General features: G+C 37.4%; 2 protein-coding genes and 2 long non-coding RNA genes across 6 annotated transcripts; 3 read left to right on the top strand and 1 right to left on the bottom strand.

The window, feature by feature from the left end:
- The first annotated feature begins 1,717 nt into the window (after positions 1-1,717).
- LOC113335705 lies at positions 1,718-2,763 on the top strand. The gene is made up of 3 exons (XM_026581722.1): positions 1,718-2,024; positions 2,122-2,267; positions 2,698-2,763. The coding sequence occupies exons 1-3, from the start codon at positions 1,718-1,720 to the stop codon at positions 2,761-2,763; spliced, it is 519 nt and encodes a 172-aa protein (XP_026437507.1).
- Positions 2,764-2,865: 102 nt separating this feature from the next.
- Positions 2,866-3,495, top strand: LOC113335704 (ATP-dependent DNA helicase PIF1-like). The gene has a single exon (XM_026581721.1). It carries the CDS (start codon positions 2,866-2,868, stop codon positions 3,493-3,495), a length of 630 nt encoding a protein of 209 aa, XP_026437506.1.
- A 406-nt stretch (positions 3,496-3,901) lies between these two features.
- On the top strand, positions 3,902-7,421 carry LOC113335785. 3 transcript variants are annotated; one of them, XR_003353488.1, is made up of 6 exons: positions 3,902-4,010; positions 4,516-4,934; positions 5,415-5,522; positions 5,827-5,910; positions 6,094-6,180; positions 6,797-7,421. It is a non-coding gene; the product is annotated as an uncharacterized LOC113335785 (long non-coding RNA). The 3 variants fall into 3 exon arrangements; XR_003353487.1 differs by lacking the exon at positions 6,094-6,180 and having other exon boundaries at positions 5,831-5,910; XR_003353486.1 differs by lacking the exon at positions 6,094-6,180.
- Positions 7,422-8,282: 861 nt separating this feature from the next.
- LOC113335542 lies at positions 8,283-13,043 on the bottom strand. The gene is made up of 4 exons (XR_003353402.1): positions 12,730-13,043; positions 10,806-10,994; positions 9,294-9,422; positions 8,283-8,555 (listed from the first exon to the last, which is right to left on the bottom strand). It is a non-coding gene; the product is annotated as an uncharacterized LOC113335542 (long non-coding RNA).
- Positions 13,044-16,974: the final 3,931 nt, after the last annotated feature.

Genomic DNA, 16,974 nt, shown 5'->3' with positions numbered 1-16,974 from the left:
TCTCAACCGTTAGATCGAAAACTTATCTTGTTACACACACTTGGGTAGACGTTTACTAGGTTCGTGAAAACCATGCCCAAACGTGCACGTGTATGTTGGTTCAACATAGTAACCCAAAAGGTTAACCATATGAGCATTTCATATTAACCTTTTTCTTCTTCACCATAACTAGTTCAATTGACTCAAATGAACTAGTTACAGAGTTTTTCAATTGCTACGAGATCTTATGTAACTACACAAGACACAATTGAATCAAAGATGATTCGATTCGATTGAATCGTATCATGAACATTATAGCCACGGTTTCCATAAAGCATTCCTTAGTAATTTAATGTTTCATGTCCTGAGCACATATTTAGATCATAACCTCTTAAGTTCACAAACAAGTTCGCAGACTTAAGTTAATCGGTTGAGTTTTCCAAACTCAGCAGAAATTCTCGGAAAGAATACTTCCGCCAGTTCGCGGAATAAACACACAAACAAGTATTTGGAAAATACCAGCAGAAATTCTCGGTCGAGAACTTCCGACAGTTCGCGGACCGAGTCTGCGAACTAGGTTCGCGGATTTGGCAAGACAATTCCACAATCCTCCCGGTTTCTCTTGATCAAAAAAGTTCGAAAACTTCGGTTCAAGGAATACATGGTTGTGTAATCTAAACTCTCATTTCAATCATTGAGACATTCTCATAGGACGCTATGTAGCCGTTATTCACAGACCGATTCACGTCAGAGCAATTCTCAAAGTGATTGAAACTTTTCATGACTTTCGTCACTAGGTGAAGATAAACTTGATCAAATAGAAACGCTTTACCAACACACGATTTCGAGATAAAAGATAAGCAATGAATGCTCAGCTCGAAATGTCAAATATGTATGATCTACTCTATATAGCATACGACTTTTGTCTCATAAGAAGTAAAAGATAGAAGATATAGACTTTTGAGTGATATATAAGTTCAAGTCTCCACATACATTTTTGTTGATGAAGTTCCACGGTTCCTTGTATAGATCTTCGTCCTTGTATGATGAATCACCATGAAGTCCTTGAGCTCAACTACACTTTTCTATCCTAGTCCGAGACTTAGCTATGTAGGCTAGAAATCAAGACTTATAGTTTTGATCACTAACATTGACAAACATGCTTGAGATAGCAACGCATGTGAGGTTGACCGAGCTATGCTCTAACAAGAATCCCGGTGCCCCTGCATACACGTATCAAGAATTTCCGCAGCATATGGTGTGGAAAGTAGATAAATCTAGATGGGAAGTAAGGAAACAACAGTTTGTGATAGCTCGGATGTATTTTGTCTCTCCGAACGCTGGTGAATTATTCTACTTGAGATTGCTATTGATTGTTGTGGCGGGAGCCAGGTCGTTCGAAAATCTGAGGACTGTTAATGGCGTGCTACATCCAACCTACAAAAAAGCATGCGTTGAGCTTGGGTTATTAGAGAGCGACGGTGAATTTTTAAATTGTTTGAGTCAGACGTCAACTGTTCAGGTAGGAAGCCCGATGAGAAACCTCTTTAAGATAATTCTGTCAGATGGAAATCCAGTTGAACCAGAATTGTTATGGAAAGAATTCAAGATGCATATCTGCGATGATTTACATCACATTATTAAAAGAAAGTATAGCATCCTATAACCAACAGATGAGCAGATTGAAGACTACGGACTTTACCTGGTTGATAAATTGCTGCGCGAGGGAGGGAAGGATATGACGCATTTCTGCTCGATGCCTAAGTCTGAGATTGACTGGGATAATCTTTATGGAAACCGTTACCTACGCGAGCATATGCAAATGATGACAGAAATAGATGAGGATCAGCTTAAGCAGAATATTGCTAAATTGAATGAGGAGAAGCTTGCGGATTTCAAGGAGGTGACATATTTCGTGGAGCGAAAAGACGGGTCTAAATTCTTTCTGAATGGTAGTGCAGGGACAGGAAAGACATTCGTCTACAACGCCATTGCTGTGAGCTGCCGTTTGAAGGGAGACATTGTTTTGACTGTTGCATCGTCCGGTAAATATATCCCATTTCTTAATATTCTATGTTTACAAATAATTTCTTATATTGATCTAATCTTGATTATTAAATTACATTTATTTACATATACCAGGAATAACTTCCTTGCTTTTGGAGGGAGGTCGCACTGCACATTCAACATTCAGAATTCCTATAGATATAACAAGTACCAGCGTTTGTTCAATAGCTAAACAAAAGGAAGAAGCTGAATTTATAAAACAGGCGACTTTGATTATATGGGTGAGGTGATGATGCAACATAGGCATGTATTGAGGCGGTAAACAGGTTGCTCCAGGATATTCATGAAAATAAGAAAGATGACTTCGGAGGTGTGACTGTCTTCATGGGAGGAGACTTCATGCAAACTTTGCCAGTGATACCGAATGCAGGCCGGGAAGAAATAGTGGGGGCGTGCATCCGAAGATCTTATTTATGGGATAACATAAAGGTTTTGACACTCACCAAGAATATGCGGCTGGATATGAAAGAACCGGAAAATCGAGAGTACACGGATTTCCTACTCAAGGTAATTATCTTTGTTGTCTCTCCATACATCTTAGATTCGGTTAATTGGTGATAGTACCTCAGGTAACCATGATCGATTATAGTTTGAAATTAGCTTATATTAACACAATTAATTAAACTTCTTATCTTATTTTACGTTTTGCAGGTAGGTTCTGAACCAGTCGACAAAGTTGATCTGCCATCGGCTGTGAACGTATGTAAAAACAGATGAGAGCTAATAACAAAGCTCTATCCCTGCCTCACAAAAACACAAATCTGGAGAGGGGATGAGGCGTGTTACGAACAAGTTTCGGAGGAGAAACTAACTAACGGAATGATTCTCACGGCACGCAATGATGATGTTAATGAGATTAATGTCGAGGCACTTAATTTTTTGGACGGAGATACACACACATATCTAGCAACTGATAGGTTGGATCCCGACGAAAGTGGTAGGATACCACCTATAAGCAATGAATTTATGCAAAATATAAACCCTCCAGGAATGCCTTTATTCAAACTACAACTGAAAGTTTGGTGTCCGATAATTCTGATGAGAAATCTCGCTCCCTCGGAGGGACTTTACAATGGAACAAGGTTGTTGGTGACGCACTGCAGGAAGTATCTTATACAAGCAAAAATTCTGACGGGAAAGAAGAGAAAGATCGTAGAAAAAGTGATGTTGCCTAGGATATTATTCCAGCCCAATATTTCAGAGTTGAACATAAATATGCTGAGACGCCAGTTTCCGATTCGGTTGGCGTATGCAATGACGATCAACAAATCTCAAGGACAGTCGGTGCAACACGTTGGCATTGACTTGAAGACACCCGTGTTTTGTCACGGCCAACTCTACGTTGCTTTGTCAAGGTGCACCGCTGCAAGACGAATAACTGTGCTACCCGAAGATGAATCAGACGGTTTAAAAACAACTAATGTCGTCTTCCAGGATGTTTTGTTGTGATTTATCAAGCAAATGAAAAATAAACAAAACTCTAAAAAAGTTGAGGGGTTTGTCTTAGTATTTTCGGTTAATGTTCAATTCTATTATTATTTAGGTATTAAATCTTTAATTAATATAAATTTTAGATATTGAATAATTAAGTAAATCTCCATATTAATATATCTTTTTCGTTGGATTTCTTTTACCTCGGATTATATTATATTTTTAGCTATATAAGCCTGGAGCAATTTTTCGAAAATCGACGAGAGACTGAGCGCCGGCTAGTCAATAGTATATAGAAACAAGGACGGTCTAGATCGTCCGAATTGACTATCAAGAAGAACGGTCAGGATCCTTCGCGGCCCTGGGAACTCGAGCCCGATTACTATGTCTAGGACTCTCGGACTGGGTCCATTCTGAAGTCATGATTTGGTTCTCTTCCCCTCATCTTCTGTTTTATTCTCCATAAACCCTAACTTTTGAGACCTATTCACCAACTAAAATTGAGGAGATCGAAGAAGATAGTTGAGGTTAAGGTACAGCTTCAATACTTTTGTTGAATATTTTTATTGTTTATTTTAAATTCAGATGTTGTATTACATCAGACAAGTGATTGCAACAAGGGTGAATTTTTTTGGACTTCTTAAGAGAAAATTTTGTAGATAGAGTAAATGGGGTGATTCAGTATTATTGTTCTTCTTTGTTAGTTCAGTATTATTCTGTTTGGTATTGTTCTTTCATCCGATTAATGCGGGCTCTGTTTACTTTTTCACACGTGGGTTGGTTAAATAAACACTAGCGTTATTTTCAGTTTGAAGTACTGCAGGTTAGCTGATTCGATTAATTTGGGAGAAATTTAATAAGTATAAGCATTGAATGTATGGAATAGCTTAGTTTAGAGTTTAGCTTCAAATTGATTGGCTTCGATTTTCATTTTTGAGTTATCAGCAATTTTTCAGATTGATTGGCTCTTATGTTTCAATTTTGTGTAAAAGCCTGATGCTGTAAGTAAACACGATTTAACATCTGCCCAATTTGTAGAGCTCTGGGTTAGTCCATATGTGAAAAGGACTTTGAAGATGACTCTGTATGTGACAGATCAAGCTTTGGCTGTGATGAAAGATGTTAGTGGTAGTTCAGATTTTCAATTGCAACAACCCAAGATGTTGAACAGTACAATGGCAATGGAGCAATGGTGCCAGCGAAAAGAAGGTTTCCATAAGTCTGCAGGTGCAAGAGGCTCTGGGGATGTTGATCAATCTCATGGGCCTGGTTCAAAATCTGAACTTAGAGAGTAAAGTAGCTATGATGTTGAACGTGTTAATCGGGAGCATGTAAACTCAGAACCATTCAACATAAAGCTAGCATTGACTTCTTCGACAAATGATAAACAAAAAGTGGCACAACATAAGTAAGGGTATGGAGGAAGCTAATAGCGATTGTGATGTTCATAATTCAAGGTAACCAAATCAACTAATTGAGTCCGTGTATTCTATTTACTTTGAAATACTTAAGTGACTGTTTTATCCTCACCCGGCCAATACTGGAACATTTCCCAATTGGTGAAAATAACAAATGAGGTGAATACAACCATCCTCACTTGCCAAAGTCATGAAAAAATTAAAGTAAATTCCAGTGCATTATATATGCGCATAGATTAAGAGGGCTTTATTGAGCATAATCATAATTCACAAGTTTATGTTCGTGATATTTGAAATTTCACCCGTAACTATGAAAAAGGTTTGTACTTCGACAATCCCTTTATAGTACAGTTATACGATTGCAATATTTAAATAGAAATAATGTATGTTGCCTGCTTAATGTTGAAACTTTGTTGTCCAGGTAGTATACCACACACCATCAAGTACCTGCATTCACTAAATGACTTTGGGATAAACACTAACATGAGTCAGTTGTCTTTTGTGTATCGTGTTGTGCAGGTTATGGTGGTCTTGGTGTCCTGCATCTTGGAGTAGCTCCTGCATATTCGCAGTTGGACCCATAGTAGCGAGTTTTCTGAATGTTCACTGTAATCAAGACATCGATAGGTGAGTAATACCCAACACAATCTTAAGAGGAACACATGTTTGATTACCTTCCTGCGATGATTGAGAATCTGACCCATTGACGTTGATTGAATAGTGATATCTTTTGGATTACAAACACAGCCACTTCTAATCTTTGCGCACATAATATGAGAGGTTCAAAAAATGTAGTCAGAGATCATTGGCTGTGTTAAATGCTCAATTGCGTGTTGGTTCTGAATTGTTAGCTCAGACTCTGTTCTTGAATCCAGGCTTAGCTCTGATACACTTATTCATTTGACTGTCTAATATATTGTTTTTTCTGTAGGCAGGTTTTAGAGAATTGGAGATGGCATAGCTTGCTTTGGTCTTCATCCTGTGGTGGAGTATGACATTCAACTTCTTCTTGCAGGTTCGATTACTTTCCTGATGATTTTTTTTGATGTCAAGGTCCAGTTTCATTAAATTCATATGATGTTTGGGTTTACCACATCATCAAGTCTACTGGATTTAAACTGAGTTCTTGGTTATGTTCCTGGCAATTTATTAAATTGTAATTTATTAGAGATTCTTTTTTTTTTTTTTGATTAATTAGAGTTAGGATGATTAGTCGAGTAAGTAAGTGGTTCAACTTCAAGCAATGAATGCAAAGTACTACTTGAGAAAATGAGAAAATGATGAGGTCAGTGTCTGATTCTTTTCTACGACATTGTTACTTGATTCTCAAACTGTGAACAACATTTCACAATGCTATATCTTTAATTTATTTGTTATGCCACTTAAGGTTTCTCAGTTTTCTTTCTTCATTTACGCTCCGTTAGGTCACGTATAGGCCAAGACTGAAATGATTTTTCTGGGATGCAAACTAAGAGCTTATTATTTTGTTTTTAACAATAGACAGTGTTTCTGATTTTTATGAAAAATGTTCGACATATGTTCTACTGGACATCTTGAAACTTTGCTAAATCTTATGTCTTTAATGTTTAGATTTTAAGTGATCGTATCTGGAAATAGAGAGATATAGAAGAGATCTATACCTCCCTTGGCCTTAATGGCGTCTTTGATTCCAGAAGTTTGTCGTGATCTCTAATTGGAATAGGTCATTTTCAGTTTTACCTGCACCCAGTTATGTACATTACCCTTGATCTGTGAAATTTGGTTTTACCTGCACCCAGTTATGTACATTACCCTTGATCTGTGAAATTCAGTTTTACCTGCACCCAGTTTGGGACTGTGAAATCTGTTCCATAGAGATTTATTTGGACAAATACTTACTCTGGATAGGTTTGTTGTTACAGGTTATTCTTTTCTAGCTAAAAAAATGCCTTTGTGCGGCTAGCGAGTTTTAAAGTATGACTGAAGCAGTATTACTCAGAAATTGATAGTGGCAGAATGTGAAGCTGCATGCCTGCATCATTCAAAAGGAGATGGAATTCACTAATGCAAGAATCGTAGCGTCTTTGCAATATTGCGGCATCTTCAAAGTCTGACGGAAGAAATATTACTCAGAAATTTATAATGGTAGAATGTGAAGCTGCATCATCATAAGGAGATGGGGATTCACCAATGCTGGAAACATAGCATGTGCAATAGTGAAAGGCAACTTCAAAAATTGAGGACATGCACTACCTACACCGTAAGAGGGAAACGAAGGGTACAAGTCATCTTTAGAGGATGGCAGACTTGCACCGAAAGATAAACAGATTTGTTTGTGACGTTTCCCCATTCAATTAGAGCTTTTCACCATCTGAAACAGCATGCCTAGAGATGCAGCAAGTTAATCAGTTAGGAGGATTGGTATATATGTTGGAAACTTGCATCATGAATGTGGTATTACACTGATTAGATACCTTGCATCGTCACTGGATTAGTTGTACCCAGATATTATATGATAGAGCAAACCAAATCTCATGTTCATGCTTAGCCCAATTTTACATGATGATTCTGGATTAAATTTGTCTAAGTTGCTTTTATAACTAAAAAATGATTTTTCAGAAAATTCAAAAATGATTTGTAAAAGTCGCTGCATTATTATCTCTACCACAAGCAATTTGCTGTAGAATTTGAAGTTCAACTGAGCTCATATGACCAAAGGAGACTCTTAAAAATTGAGCATTTCGAATCCTGGCCTAGGCGTTTAGTAACAACCAAGTTGGTCACAAAAGGGTTGAGCCCCGGCCGTAGGCCGGGGTGATACCTAAGATAATTTCCGAAGATGTGATAGATATCTCCTCTATATCTTCCGGCAACTCGTGTAACATAACAAAACCCACGCCCAACAGCCTTCATGGGCTTTTCGGAACAGTAAAACCCAGCCCAAAATACTCTTGGTACTGTCATTGGCCTGTCAGTTTCTCGGAACTGACAGGCATACTCTTCAGCTTCTCTTGATTTTCCACGGACGGACGAACCTCCGTGAAAATTATTTTTCCCTGAATTTTGCTTCTTGACCCAGCCATTCCACGGATATACGAGTGAGTTTTCAAATTCCCTGGATTTTGATTTTGGGAAAAAAACGGTTTAGTCCAAAAACGCGTCAAAAAAAATATGAATTAGTCCATTCCGAGTTAACTAGGTACAACTTAGTCCAAAAGTTATTTAAAATATGAAAAATGCACATATAACCTTCTTGATTTACAATTTAGTCCAAATATTTACAATTTAGTCCATAATGACTCATGATGATGTCAACAATTTTAAATAATTAAGAACCGTTTATCCAAAATTCACAAACTTTTTATATTCGGCAAGCTCTTTCAGAAATCTACAAAAAGAGTACCCATATGACTATATAATTTTCAATTTTTAAAAATCTTAGTTTACACATGTACACATCCACAAAATCCAAAGACAAGAAAAGGTACACCAGTTTGTACACCACATACATCTTGAATCGTCCACCTAAGCACTAACAAGCATGCGATTAAAATCTAACATATAGCAAGTGCCTAAACACATAGCAAGCATGCTATTAAAATCAGAAATTCCAGAAAAGCGTCCATCTACAAGACTTGTCCATTTGTCTTCTCCACTTTCTTAAGCTCTCTTGAAAAGTACCTAAACACAAAGCAAGCATGTTATTAAAATCATCTAACGATATCATGGGATTTGCAGCAAAGATGCATATGTATAGAAATGTCCTTAATCAACAGGGGTACAACTATGTGCACATTGAAAATCAACAGGTGTGATGCATATGTATAGCAATGTCCTTCATCAACAGGGATACAACTATGTACACATTGAAAATAAACAGGTGTACAATTATGTACAAATTGAAAATCCAACCCATCATATGCTAAATTAGAGAACTTATTTGCCATTGGAGCTCCTATTCAATACAATGCTATGGAAAGAAATGGGAACTCCACTTCCCATATTTAAAAAAATTAAATTCGGGTTAAAGTTAGGCATCAGGTCATTTTAAGCAATGGCATCGTACACAGCGAGTCTCACCTAAAATGAATCTTTGGAAAGAAATGGTAGAATAGGACAAAAGTTTTCGTGTGCAAACATGCATTAAGAGATTTTGTGTTATACACCGTGTCTTTCAAGACACCACCAAGTATCTAACTTAATAAAATGCCTAAGTCACCTCATCTGGATTAACGAATCAACTGTTCAAGCTGTGGCAACAGAAAATGAAACAAATCTAGAGGGTTCGCATTGCTTTGCATCAGGGAAAACATGTCTACTAAAAATTCTTTCCTATGCTCACATTCGATTCATGGCATCCCCTTCAAATTAAAACTACAGCAACCATAAGAAGTAGCAAAACAGAAAACAAAGACTTACTCCCACGAGATATCTCCCACTTGCATCCAATCACCATCCTTATCCTCATATACAGAGCATATTTTGATCCATGAAGAAGATCCCTATAGTTTTTTTGTCTCCCAGGATACCCATGTGTCCCATATTGACCTGAGGCATACAAAAAAAAAGATAATCACTAATCCATGCTAAAAAAAGGCGTTTTGAAGTTCAGTCAAAAATTATATACTAGGTTAAGGTTCTTGGAGTCGGGAACACAAAATAATTTACCAATAATAAAGCAGCTGAACATCTTTTCAAGGGAAAAAAAATGGCTCCTGATATTCTTAGTAATTAAGTTCTCAAGTCCACCTTTAGCAGATAAGGGGAACCATCCATGCCGACCTTGACATACAAAGCACTGGGACCAGGTTTTTCTTCTACTTCCTCGCTGGTCTTTGTAGTAGTCGCTAATGTATTTTGTATACACATTATCAATCAATATGTGTACAACTATGTACACATTATCAATCAACATGTATATAAAATATGTACACATTATCAATCATCAAGTATGTGTACAAGTGTGCACTAAGAATCAATATATATGTGTACAAGTATGTGAACATTAATAATCAGCACGTGTACAATTATGTACACATTATCAATTATCAAGTATACAACTATGTACACCCAAACACATGTATAGAAAAAGGCTTCAAATTGGATGACTTGGACCATCACTGTCTAATATTACTCGGATACATCAATCTAAATACGTTTGCTTCCATCAAGCAAAACTAATGATGAAAATAGATGGGATTTCGATAAAAAAAAGATGGGATTCTAAAAAGCGATGTTGAGTAGCACTAAAGGAATCCAAAGAAGCATCAAACTTGGAGTAGCACAAAAGGATGGGGTAACACTTATCTTACAGAATGTGTAACATCTACTTGTCTAAATAAAGACGGGGGACAAAGACAGTTCACATGGATGGCTATCTAATACGAACAAATTACAAATTCAGAAAACAGAACCTAATAATATTGACAAACAACAAAGATTTTCTTAAGTATTGGACAAATGCATCAATCAAACTATTAACCTATCTATATTCTGATCAATTGAAGTCATCAAATATGCTTTAGTCTGATGTGTAAATAAAGAGCTAAGTAACTAAATAAGAAACAATCGGATATAAATGAAGTAAGTTCTGCGGTAAAAGTAATATAACATCAGGTCCCATCATCCAAAACACAAAGTAGACATACATGAATTCGATCAGGAGAATGATAAGTGATATCGCATAAGTAAATCAAAGATTAATTCTGAAGTTCTATCTTTCTCCCTAACTGGGTTTGGTAATGATCCCATCAAATTTAATTCAAAACAATCAAATTAAGAAATAATAATGAGAAACTATCTATCTAATGATAACTTGACTAGCGGTAAGAACAACAATAACAACAACAAAATTATTCTCAGATCTTCATCATTTTAATCATCTAAAAATGGTGAGGAGATCTGTAAGATGATGATGATGATGAACCATACCATCCACCCGAATCAGGTCGATTCCCCTATAATTAGGTCGACTGCCGCTAGAGTTAGGTCGATTTAGATTTCCACTGAAAGAAGACGAAGAGGTAGGTGGAATCATAAGCTCCTGATCTGAATAACCACCTCTATAGTATCCTCCTGATTTAGGACGCCAATTAGATTTATCGATTTTCTCTTCGCTCCCTGATTCCATGAAATGAAAATGAAGAATGTAAATTAAACTACGAACAAAGTCAGAGTGCGTCTAGAGCTGATACATCTCACACTCAATTTATTCTACAGTCAACATATTGTTGACACCTAACCAGATGCATTTTTAAGTCAATTAATTGGTATTCCTAGAAGTCTTTTCGCGAACTAAACGTCTATTTTGCGATATAGTTATGTACCATTAATAATCAATATGTGTATAATTATGTACACATTAATAATCCACAGGTGTACAACTATGTACACATCAACAATCCATAGGTGTACAACTACGTACACATTAACAATCAATATGTGTATTATTTTGTACACATTAATAATCAAATATGTAAAACTATGTGTACATTAACAAAGAAAAAAACATGGATGTTTCAAAAATGATCTTTAGCACGGGAGGTTAGATTACTAAAATGTTTCACCTGTTCATTTCATTATAATCAACCAGCCAGACGAAAAGTTGTGTGCAAAAATAACATTGGAAAAAAACCAGATCTAGGCTAACCATATATCACCTTGTTTAAGAATCCTAACACGTTTAACGATTGCATCCGATGTGCTATCACCAATTCTTCAAAAATTAGAACATTTTCCAAAAACTAAAACAATTATTTTAAAACGATTGGTGTACCTAATCCTTCAAAATGTTTGATTTAGGATTCCTAGCAGTTTCATGTACCCATTGATCAGTTTCATGTACCCATTGATCAGTTTTCTGCATTGCAAAATCAAGTCACATTTGCTAGCCTAATACAATTATTCAAACAAGTGCGTATAATTAACCATCATTATATAAAAACAGACTAATAATCTATTCTACGTCCATGGTAATATGTAGTGAGAAAGGAGGCGTTAGTGCATGTACCGGCTAAGAACTCCTACCACAGACAGGAACCATTCGTGGCAGAGAAACATAAGCATTCGTGATGATATTTCTGATATATATTCCAACCTTACTTTATCACCTCACTGGCTAGTTGATCTTTGGCCGTTAGTGGTATCATCCACTTTCTCATATTACGTTGACGCTAGCATGGATTCTCATATTAAATTGATGCTAGCATGAATTGAAGTTGCTTCCAGAATGTCAGAGTACCAATTTTTTCTGCATTTCCTAAAAACTACCAAAATGTTTGAAAAATCATGTGCACACCATAAAGCATAGTCTTCTTCCAGTGTGTCATCTGACGAACATAAAAGCCAAGGTTTTAACCTATAACATCATTTTAATCTAACGCTTCAAAATGAAAAATCAGGGTCTTCCCCCAAATCAGCTATTCATCCGACGGACATTAATGAAGAAATAATAAAATCCCAATCTCTTCTTCTATGATAAAATCAAAATCACTTAACAGTAGAAAGAAAAAAAATAGAGAAAGAGGAATAGGGAAAGGAGGGAAGGGATTAATAACTATATTGCCATCATTTTTTAATTACCGGATCACGAATTTTCAAATAAACTGTGAACGTAGGTTGGAATTATTAATATATGCTGACTAGTAGAGATTTTACGGATGGTGATTATGTGTAGCCAACATAATCCGTCATTCAACATACAAACAATGCAGATCTAAACTCGGATTATTGATCGAATATGAAATTCCAACTGAAAATGAAGTAATTAGTTTGTTTTTTGTTTTTTTTTTCCTTTCTAAAATCGATAAATTAACAATCGCAAACAAATTAAATAATAAGAATAGATTAACCTTACCTTTCAAATCGATTTTAACGATGAATCCACAAATTAATCTGAAATTCAATCTCACCAACTTTTCTCCTCAATTTCAAGTGAATGTTCATGATAAAGAACTGATGATAACGTTTTAGGCTTATTACTCAATTGAATCGAGTGTTTGTTTGATTCTCTGATTTACGTTTGGAAGCTGAAGATGTCGATGTTAGGTTTTGGGATTAGTTCTTTGTTGGGAGAGGTAGTTGTGATGAAGGAAACGAAGAAATAAAAGCTGAACTTCTGAACTTCTACGCTGATTGGTGTTTTGCCATGTAAATAATCAGTTTTGGACTAAATCGTTAGACAAAGAATTAACTTTCTAAATTGGGTAAATTTGGATCTTATAATACTAGGTTTCAGATGAATGGACTAAAGCGTCCAAAGCCCACTAATTTTGGGACTAAACGTCATTTCACGGACTGTCTGGTAATCATGAGTTTCTAAAACATCTGAGTTTTCAATATTTGTTCACGGATACCAGGCCCTTCGTGACTTTTAAAACTCCCTGAGTTTTCTTTTCTTTTACTCGACCACCAACAGCTAACAAATCTCCTCCATCAGCCATTTAATCACCGTCAACCATCTTTTCTGCCAAACTCTATCTTACTTGAGCTCCTTTGCTCAACTCGAGCATCAGCATATATTCCATCACCGATCACCACAGCAATAGCACCACCATCTCGGACTTGAGTACTTTTCATTAACAACACCACACTCGAACTCTAGTATTTCTCGAGCTCCAACACTCGCCCTTTCCTTCTTCGTACCAAACTCCATTGACCACTACAGCCTATCATCTCACACTGCATTGAATGGCAGAGACCATCCCATGCAACTCTTTTCATCGAAAGCATCAACTCCACTGGTTCATCGGCTCTGTCAATCCCCTTCTTAGCTTCTTCTCCATGTTCTGAGAACAGCGACACAACTCTCACTGCTTCCTCCATCGAGCAGCAGCAAACCACAACATCATCTTCGTATCTCTGTATCACCAGTTCGTCATCAACTCTGTCCGCAACACTGCACCCATCTCCTTTTCTAATGGCATCAAGATTTCGAAACCAAACACCACAGACTCGAGAAACCTTTATTACAGAACCATCCTTCTACCTTTGATAATGGCAGAATGAGACAAAAGGCATCACAACCTCCACATTTCCCATTATCTCCTTTGCTGACTTCGTTCCCTGCCTTCTTGACTCAATGATAGCAGCAAATCAAACTATCATCAACGGTGATCACCACTGATGAAAACAACCAACATCATTCTCGGTTTTAATCTCCACCATCGCAGTCACTGCCAACATTCTTCTTAACTGGTTACAGTGACAGAAGAACCCTCGGTCCATATATTTTCTCCCATTCATAGCACAATGGACTCTGACATAAGCCTCCATCGAGTTCAGCCAAGCCAGCACACCCATATTATCCTTCTTTACCCGAGTTTTCTAAACTCAAGTTCTTCTCAGGTACTTTCCTTGTCTTCTAACAACACAACAACCTTGTCCCATTCAATGTCGACCATCGAGACATGATCACGGCAGCTACAACATCCTCATCACCGAGTAACCGTTATCAGTCTTCTTAACTCGAGCAACAACAACCTTTCTGTACTACAAATACAGTCCGTACTCCTTCCATCGATCAAGCTGATATCACTCCATCATCGGGACCAATAACTCCCAGCACCATCGACCATTAACATCATCAACCACAGAAACACCCATTAATCTTCCCTTTCGAACTCGAGTTCTCCATCAACAATGGAAGCAAGCCATTTTCATTCTCTGCCAACATTAAACTGCAACTCCAACTCTTCACCGGCAACACTCCATCGTTACCAATCTTCTTTAACGTTACAATTACAACCAGTATTAAAAACAACACAAATGTCCTCCTTCTCGAGCTGATTCTCCCAGCCAATCGATGGTACCAGCCATCGTCTTCTTACTCTCCATTCCATTACTGCCAGCAACACCTTTATAATTACTATTCATCTGTCAGTTTCCCAAGACTGACAGTTCAGTCTTCTTTTGAAGAACGTCAGCCCCTTAACATACGATGGGGTGTCAATAGCAATTCTGTGTTGTCTCTCTTTGTCGCAACTTCGACTCTCTTCAAAATCTCATAACTTTTTCATTCGATGTCGGAATTGCTCCGTTCTTTTGCCATTCTCTTCGTCTTTTCGTTCTCTTCAAGATGGTGCGAAGAAATCCCGGATTTGAACAAATTCCACTTCTTTTTGGTCAAGATAGCCTCAAACACCTAAGAAACTCAAAGCAAACAAAATCAAAGCATAATGATATAAAAACTGCAAAGAAAGCAAACATTTGAGTACCTAACTAGTGCAAATATTGCACTTATCAGTTGCTATACTTAGGACACTAGTAATTGGTTTCCCAAACCAACTATATTTCCTAATCTAGTCCTTGACCATCCTACCAACAATTCTCCACCTCGGATCATGCATGAGACGATCAATAGACAAAATCACCTCCATCTTCCAACGTCGATTGAACCATCACTGGCTGCCTACGTATCCTCAATAGGAATCAAACCCGACCGTAGTTCTCTCAAATGGCCTTGCTAGAAGACCCCCACCAGGTTCTTAAGAACCTTTACCCCAAAAGGGCCTTTCACCAAAACGGAAGGATGTGGATTAATTTCAAACAATGTCGAAACTTGTTCCCAGTAACTACGTACTTTAGTCAACATATCAGCTGGATTGTCTTTGGTATCGATCTTCACAAGTAGAATGTCTTCTTCTTCAAGAATTTCTCTCACAAAGTGAAATCGTACGTCTATATGTTTGGTTCTAGCATGATGCACTTGATTCTTAGCCAAATAAATTGCAGTTAGACTATCACAATGCACGGGCAGTTGGTATTGCACAACTCCTAAGTCATCTAGCAAACCTTGTAGCCATATAACCTCCTTAAATGCCTCTGTCACTGCCATATACTCCGCCTCTGTAGTTGAAAGCGCCACAATAGAATGCAAGATTGATCTCCAACTTACCGGTGCCCCTGCTATGGTAAATACATACCCTGTAGTTGAACGTCTCTTGTCCAAATCACCAGCATAGTCAGAATCCACATACCCAACACACAACTGATTGTTACTTCTATCCTTCACAAACTCCAAGCCAACATCAACCGTACTGTAAAGATACCTCAAAATCCATTTCACAGCTTGCCAATGTTCATTACCAGGACAACGCATATAATGGCTGACCATACTAACAACATGTGAAATGTCCGGCCTTGTACATACCATCGTATACATCAGGCTACCAATAGCCTCAACACATGGGACTTGAGACATATACTTTCTCTCTTCTTCAGTAGTGGGAGACATACGAGCATTCAACTTAAAATGAGCAGCAAGGGGAGTACTTACATATTTAGTTCCATCGTAGACACCAAACTTCTATAACACTTTCTTCAAATATGCCTTTTGAGACAAACAAACCTTACCCTTCTCTATGTTACGTTGAATCTCCATACCAAGAATCTTCTTAGCTTCTCCCAGATCTTTCATTTCAAACTCAAATGACAACTTGTGCTTCAAATTATCAATCTCTTTCTTGTTATTCGATGCTATCAGCACATCATCGACATACAAGAGAAAATATATGAAAGACCCATCATGTAGCTTCTTAAAGTATACACAATGGTCATAGTGACTTCTTGTGTATGTTTGGCCTATCATAAACTGGCCAAATCGTTTGTACCATTGTCTTGGAGACTGCTTCATCCCGTACAACGATCTCTTCAGTTTACATACACAATCTTCGTTTCCAGCGACCTTGAAACCACTCGGCTGAGTCATATAGATCTCCTCTTCTAGATCCCCATGTAAGAATGCTGTCTTAACATCTAGCTGAACTAGGTCTAAATCATATTGTGCTACCAAGGCCAACAAAATACGGATTGATGAGTGTTTTACCACCAGAGAGAACACCTCATTATAGTCAATCCCTTCTCTTTGGGAATAACCTTTTGCAACTAACCTTGCCTTGTAGCGTACTTGATTCACCGAAGATCCTTCTTTCTTAGCGTATACCCACTTGCACCCTATGGCCTTCTTACCGTTCAGAAGCTTCATAAGAATCCATGTGTCATTCTTGTAAAGAGACTCCATCTCGTCCTGCATTGCACCTTCCCATTCTTTACACTTTGCGCTACGTACAAATTTTAAATAGGAAGTAGGAGTACCATCTTC

Source organism: Papaver somniferum, unplaced genomic scaffold, assembly GCF_003573695.1.
Source record: "Papaver somniferum cultivar HN1 unplaced genomic scaffold, ASM357369v1 unplaced-scaffold_15, whole genome shotgun sequence".
Taxonomy (NCBI): Eukaryota; Viridiplantae; Streptophyta; class Magnoliopsida; order Ranunculales; family Papaveraceae; genus Papaver; species Papaver somniferum.
Note: the sequence above shows the minus strand (reverse complement) of the source record. Positions and strands in the feature narration are given on the sequence as shown.

Bases quoted from the DNA above. Each gene is read 5' to 3' on its own strand.
- LOC113335705 (XM_026581722.1), top strand. From the start codon at position 1,718: ATGACGCATTTCTGCTCGATGCCTAAGTCTGAGATTGACTGGGATAAT. The intron at 2,025-2,121 runs GTAAATATATCC...TACATATACCAG, and splicing joins TTTGACTGTTGCATCGTCCG to GAATAACTTCCTTGCTTTTG. The intron at 2,268-2,697 runs GTGAGGTGATGA...TACGTTTTGCAG, and splicing joins AGGCGACTTTGATTATATGG to GTAGGTTCTGAACCAGTCGA.
- LOC113335704 (XM_026581721.1), top strand. From the start codon at position 2,866: ATGATTCTCACGGCACGCAATGATGATGTTAATGAGATTAATGTCGAG.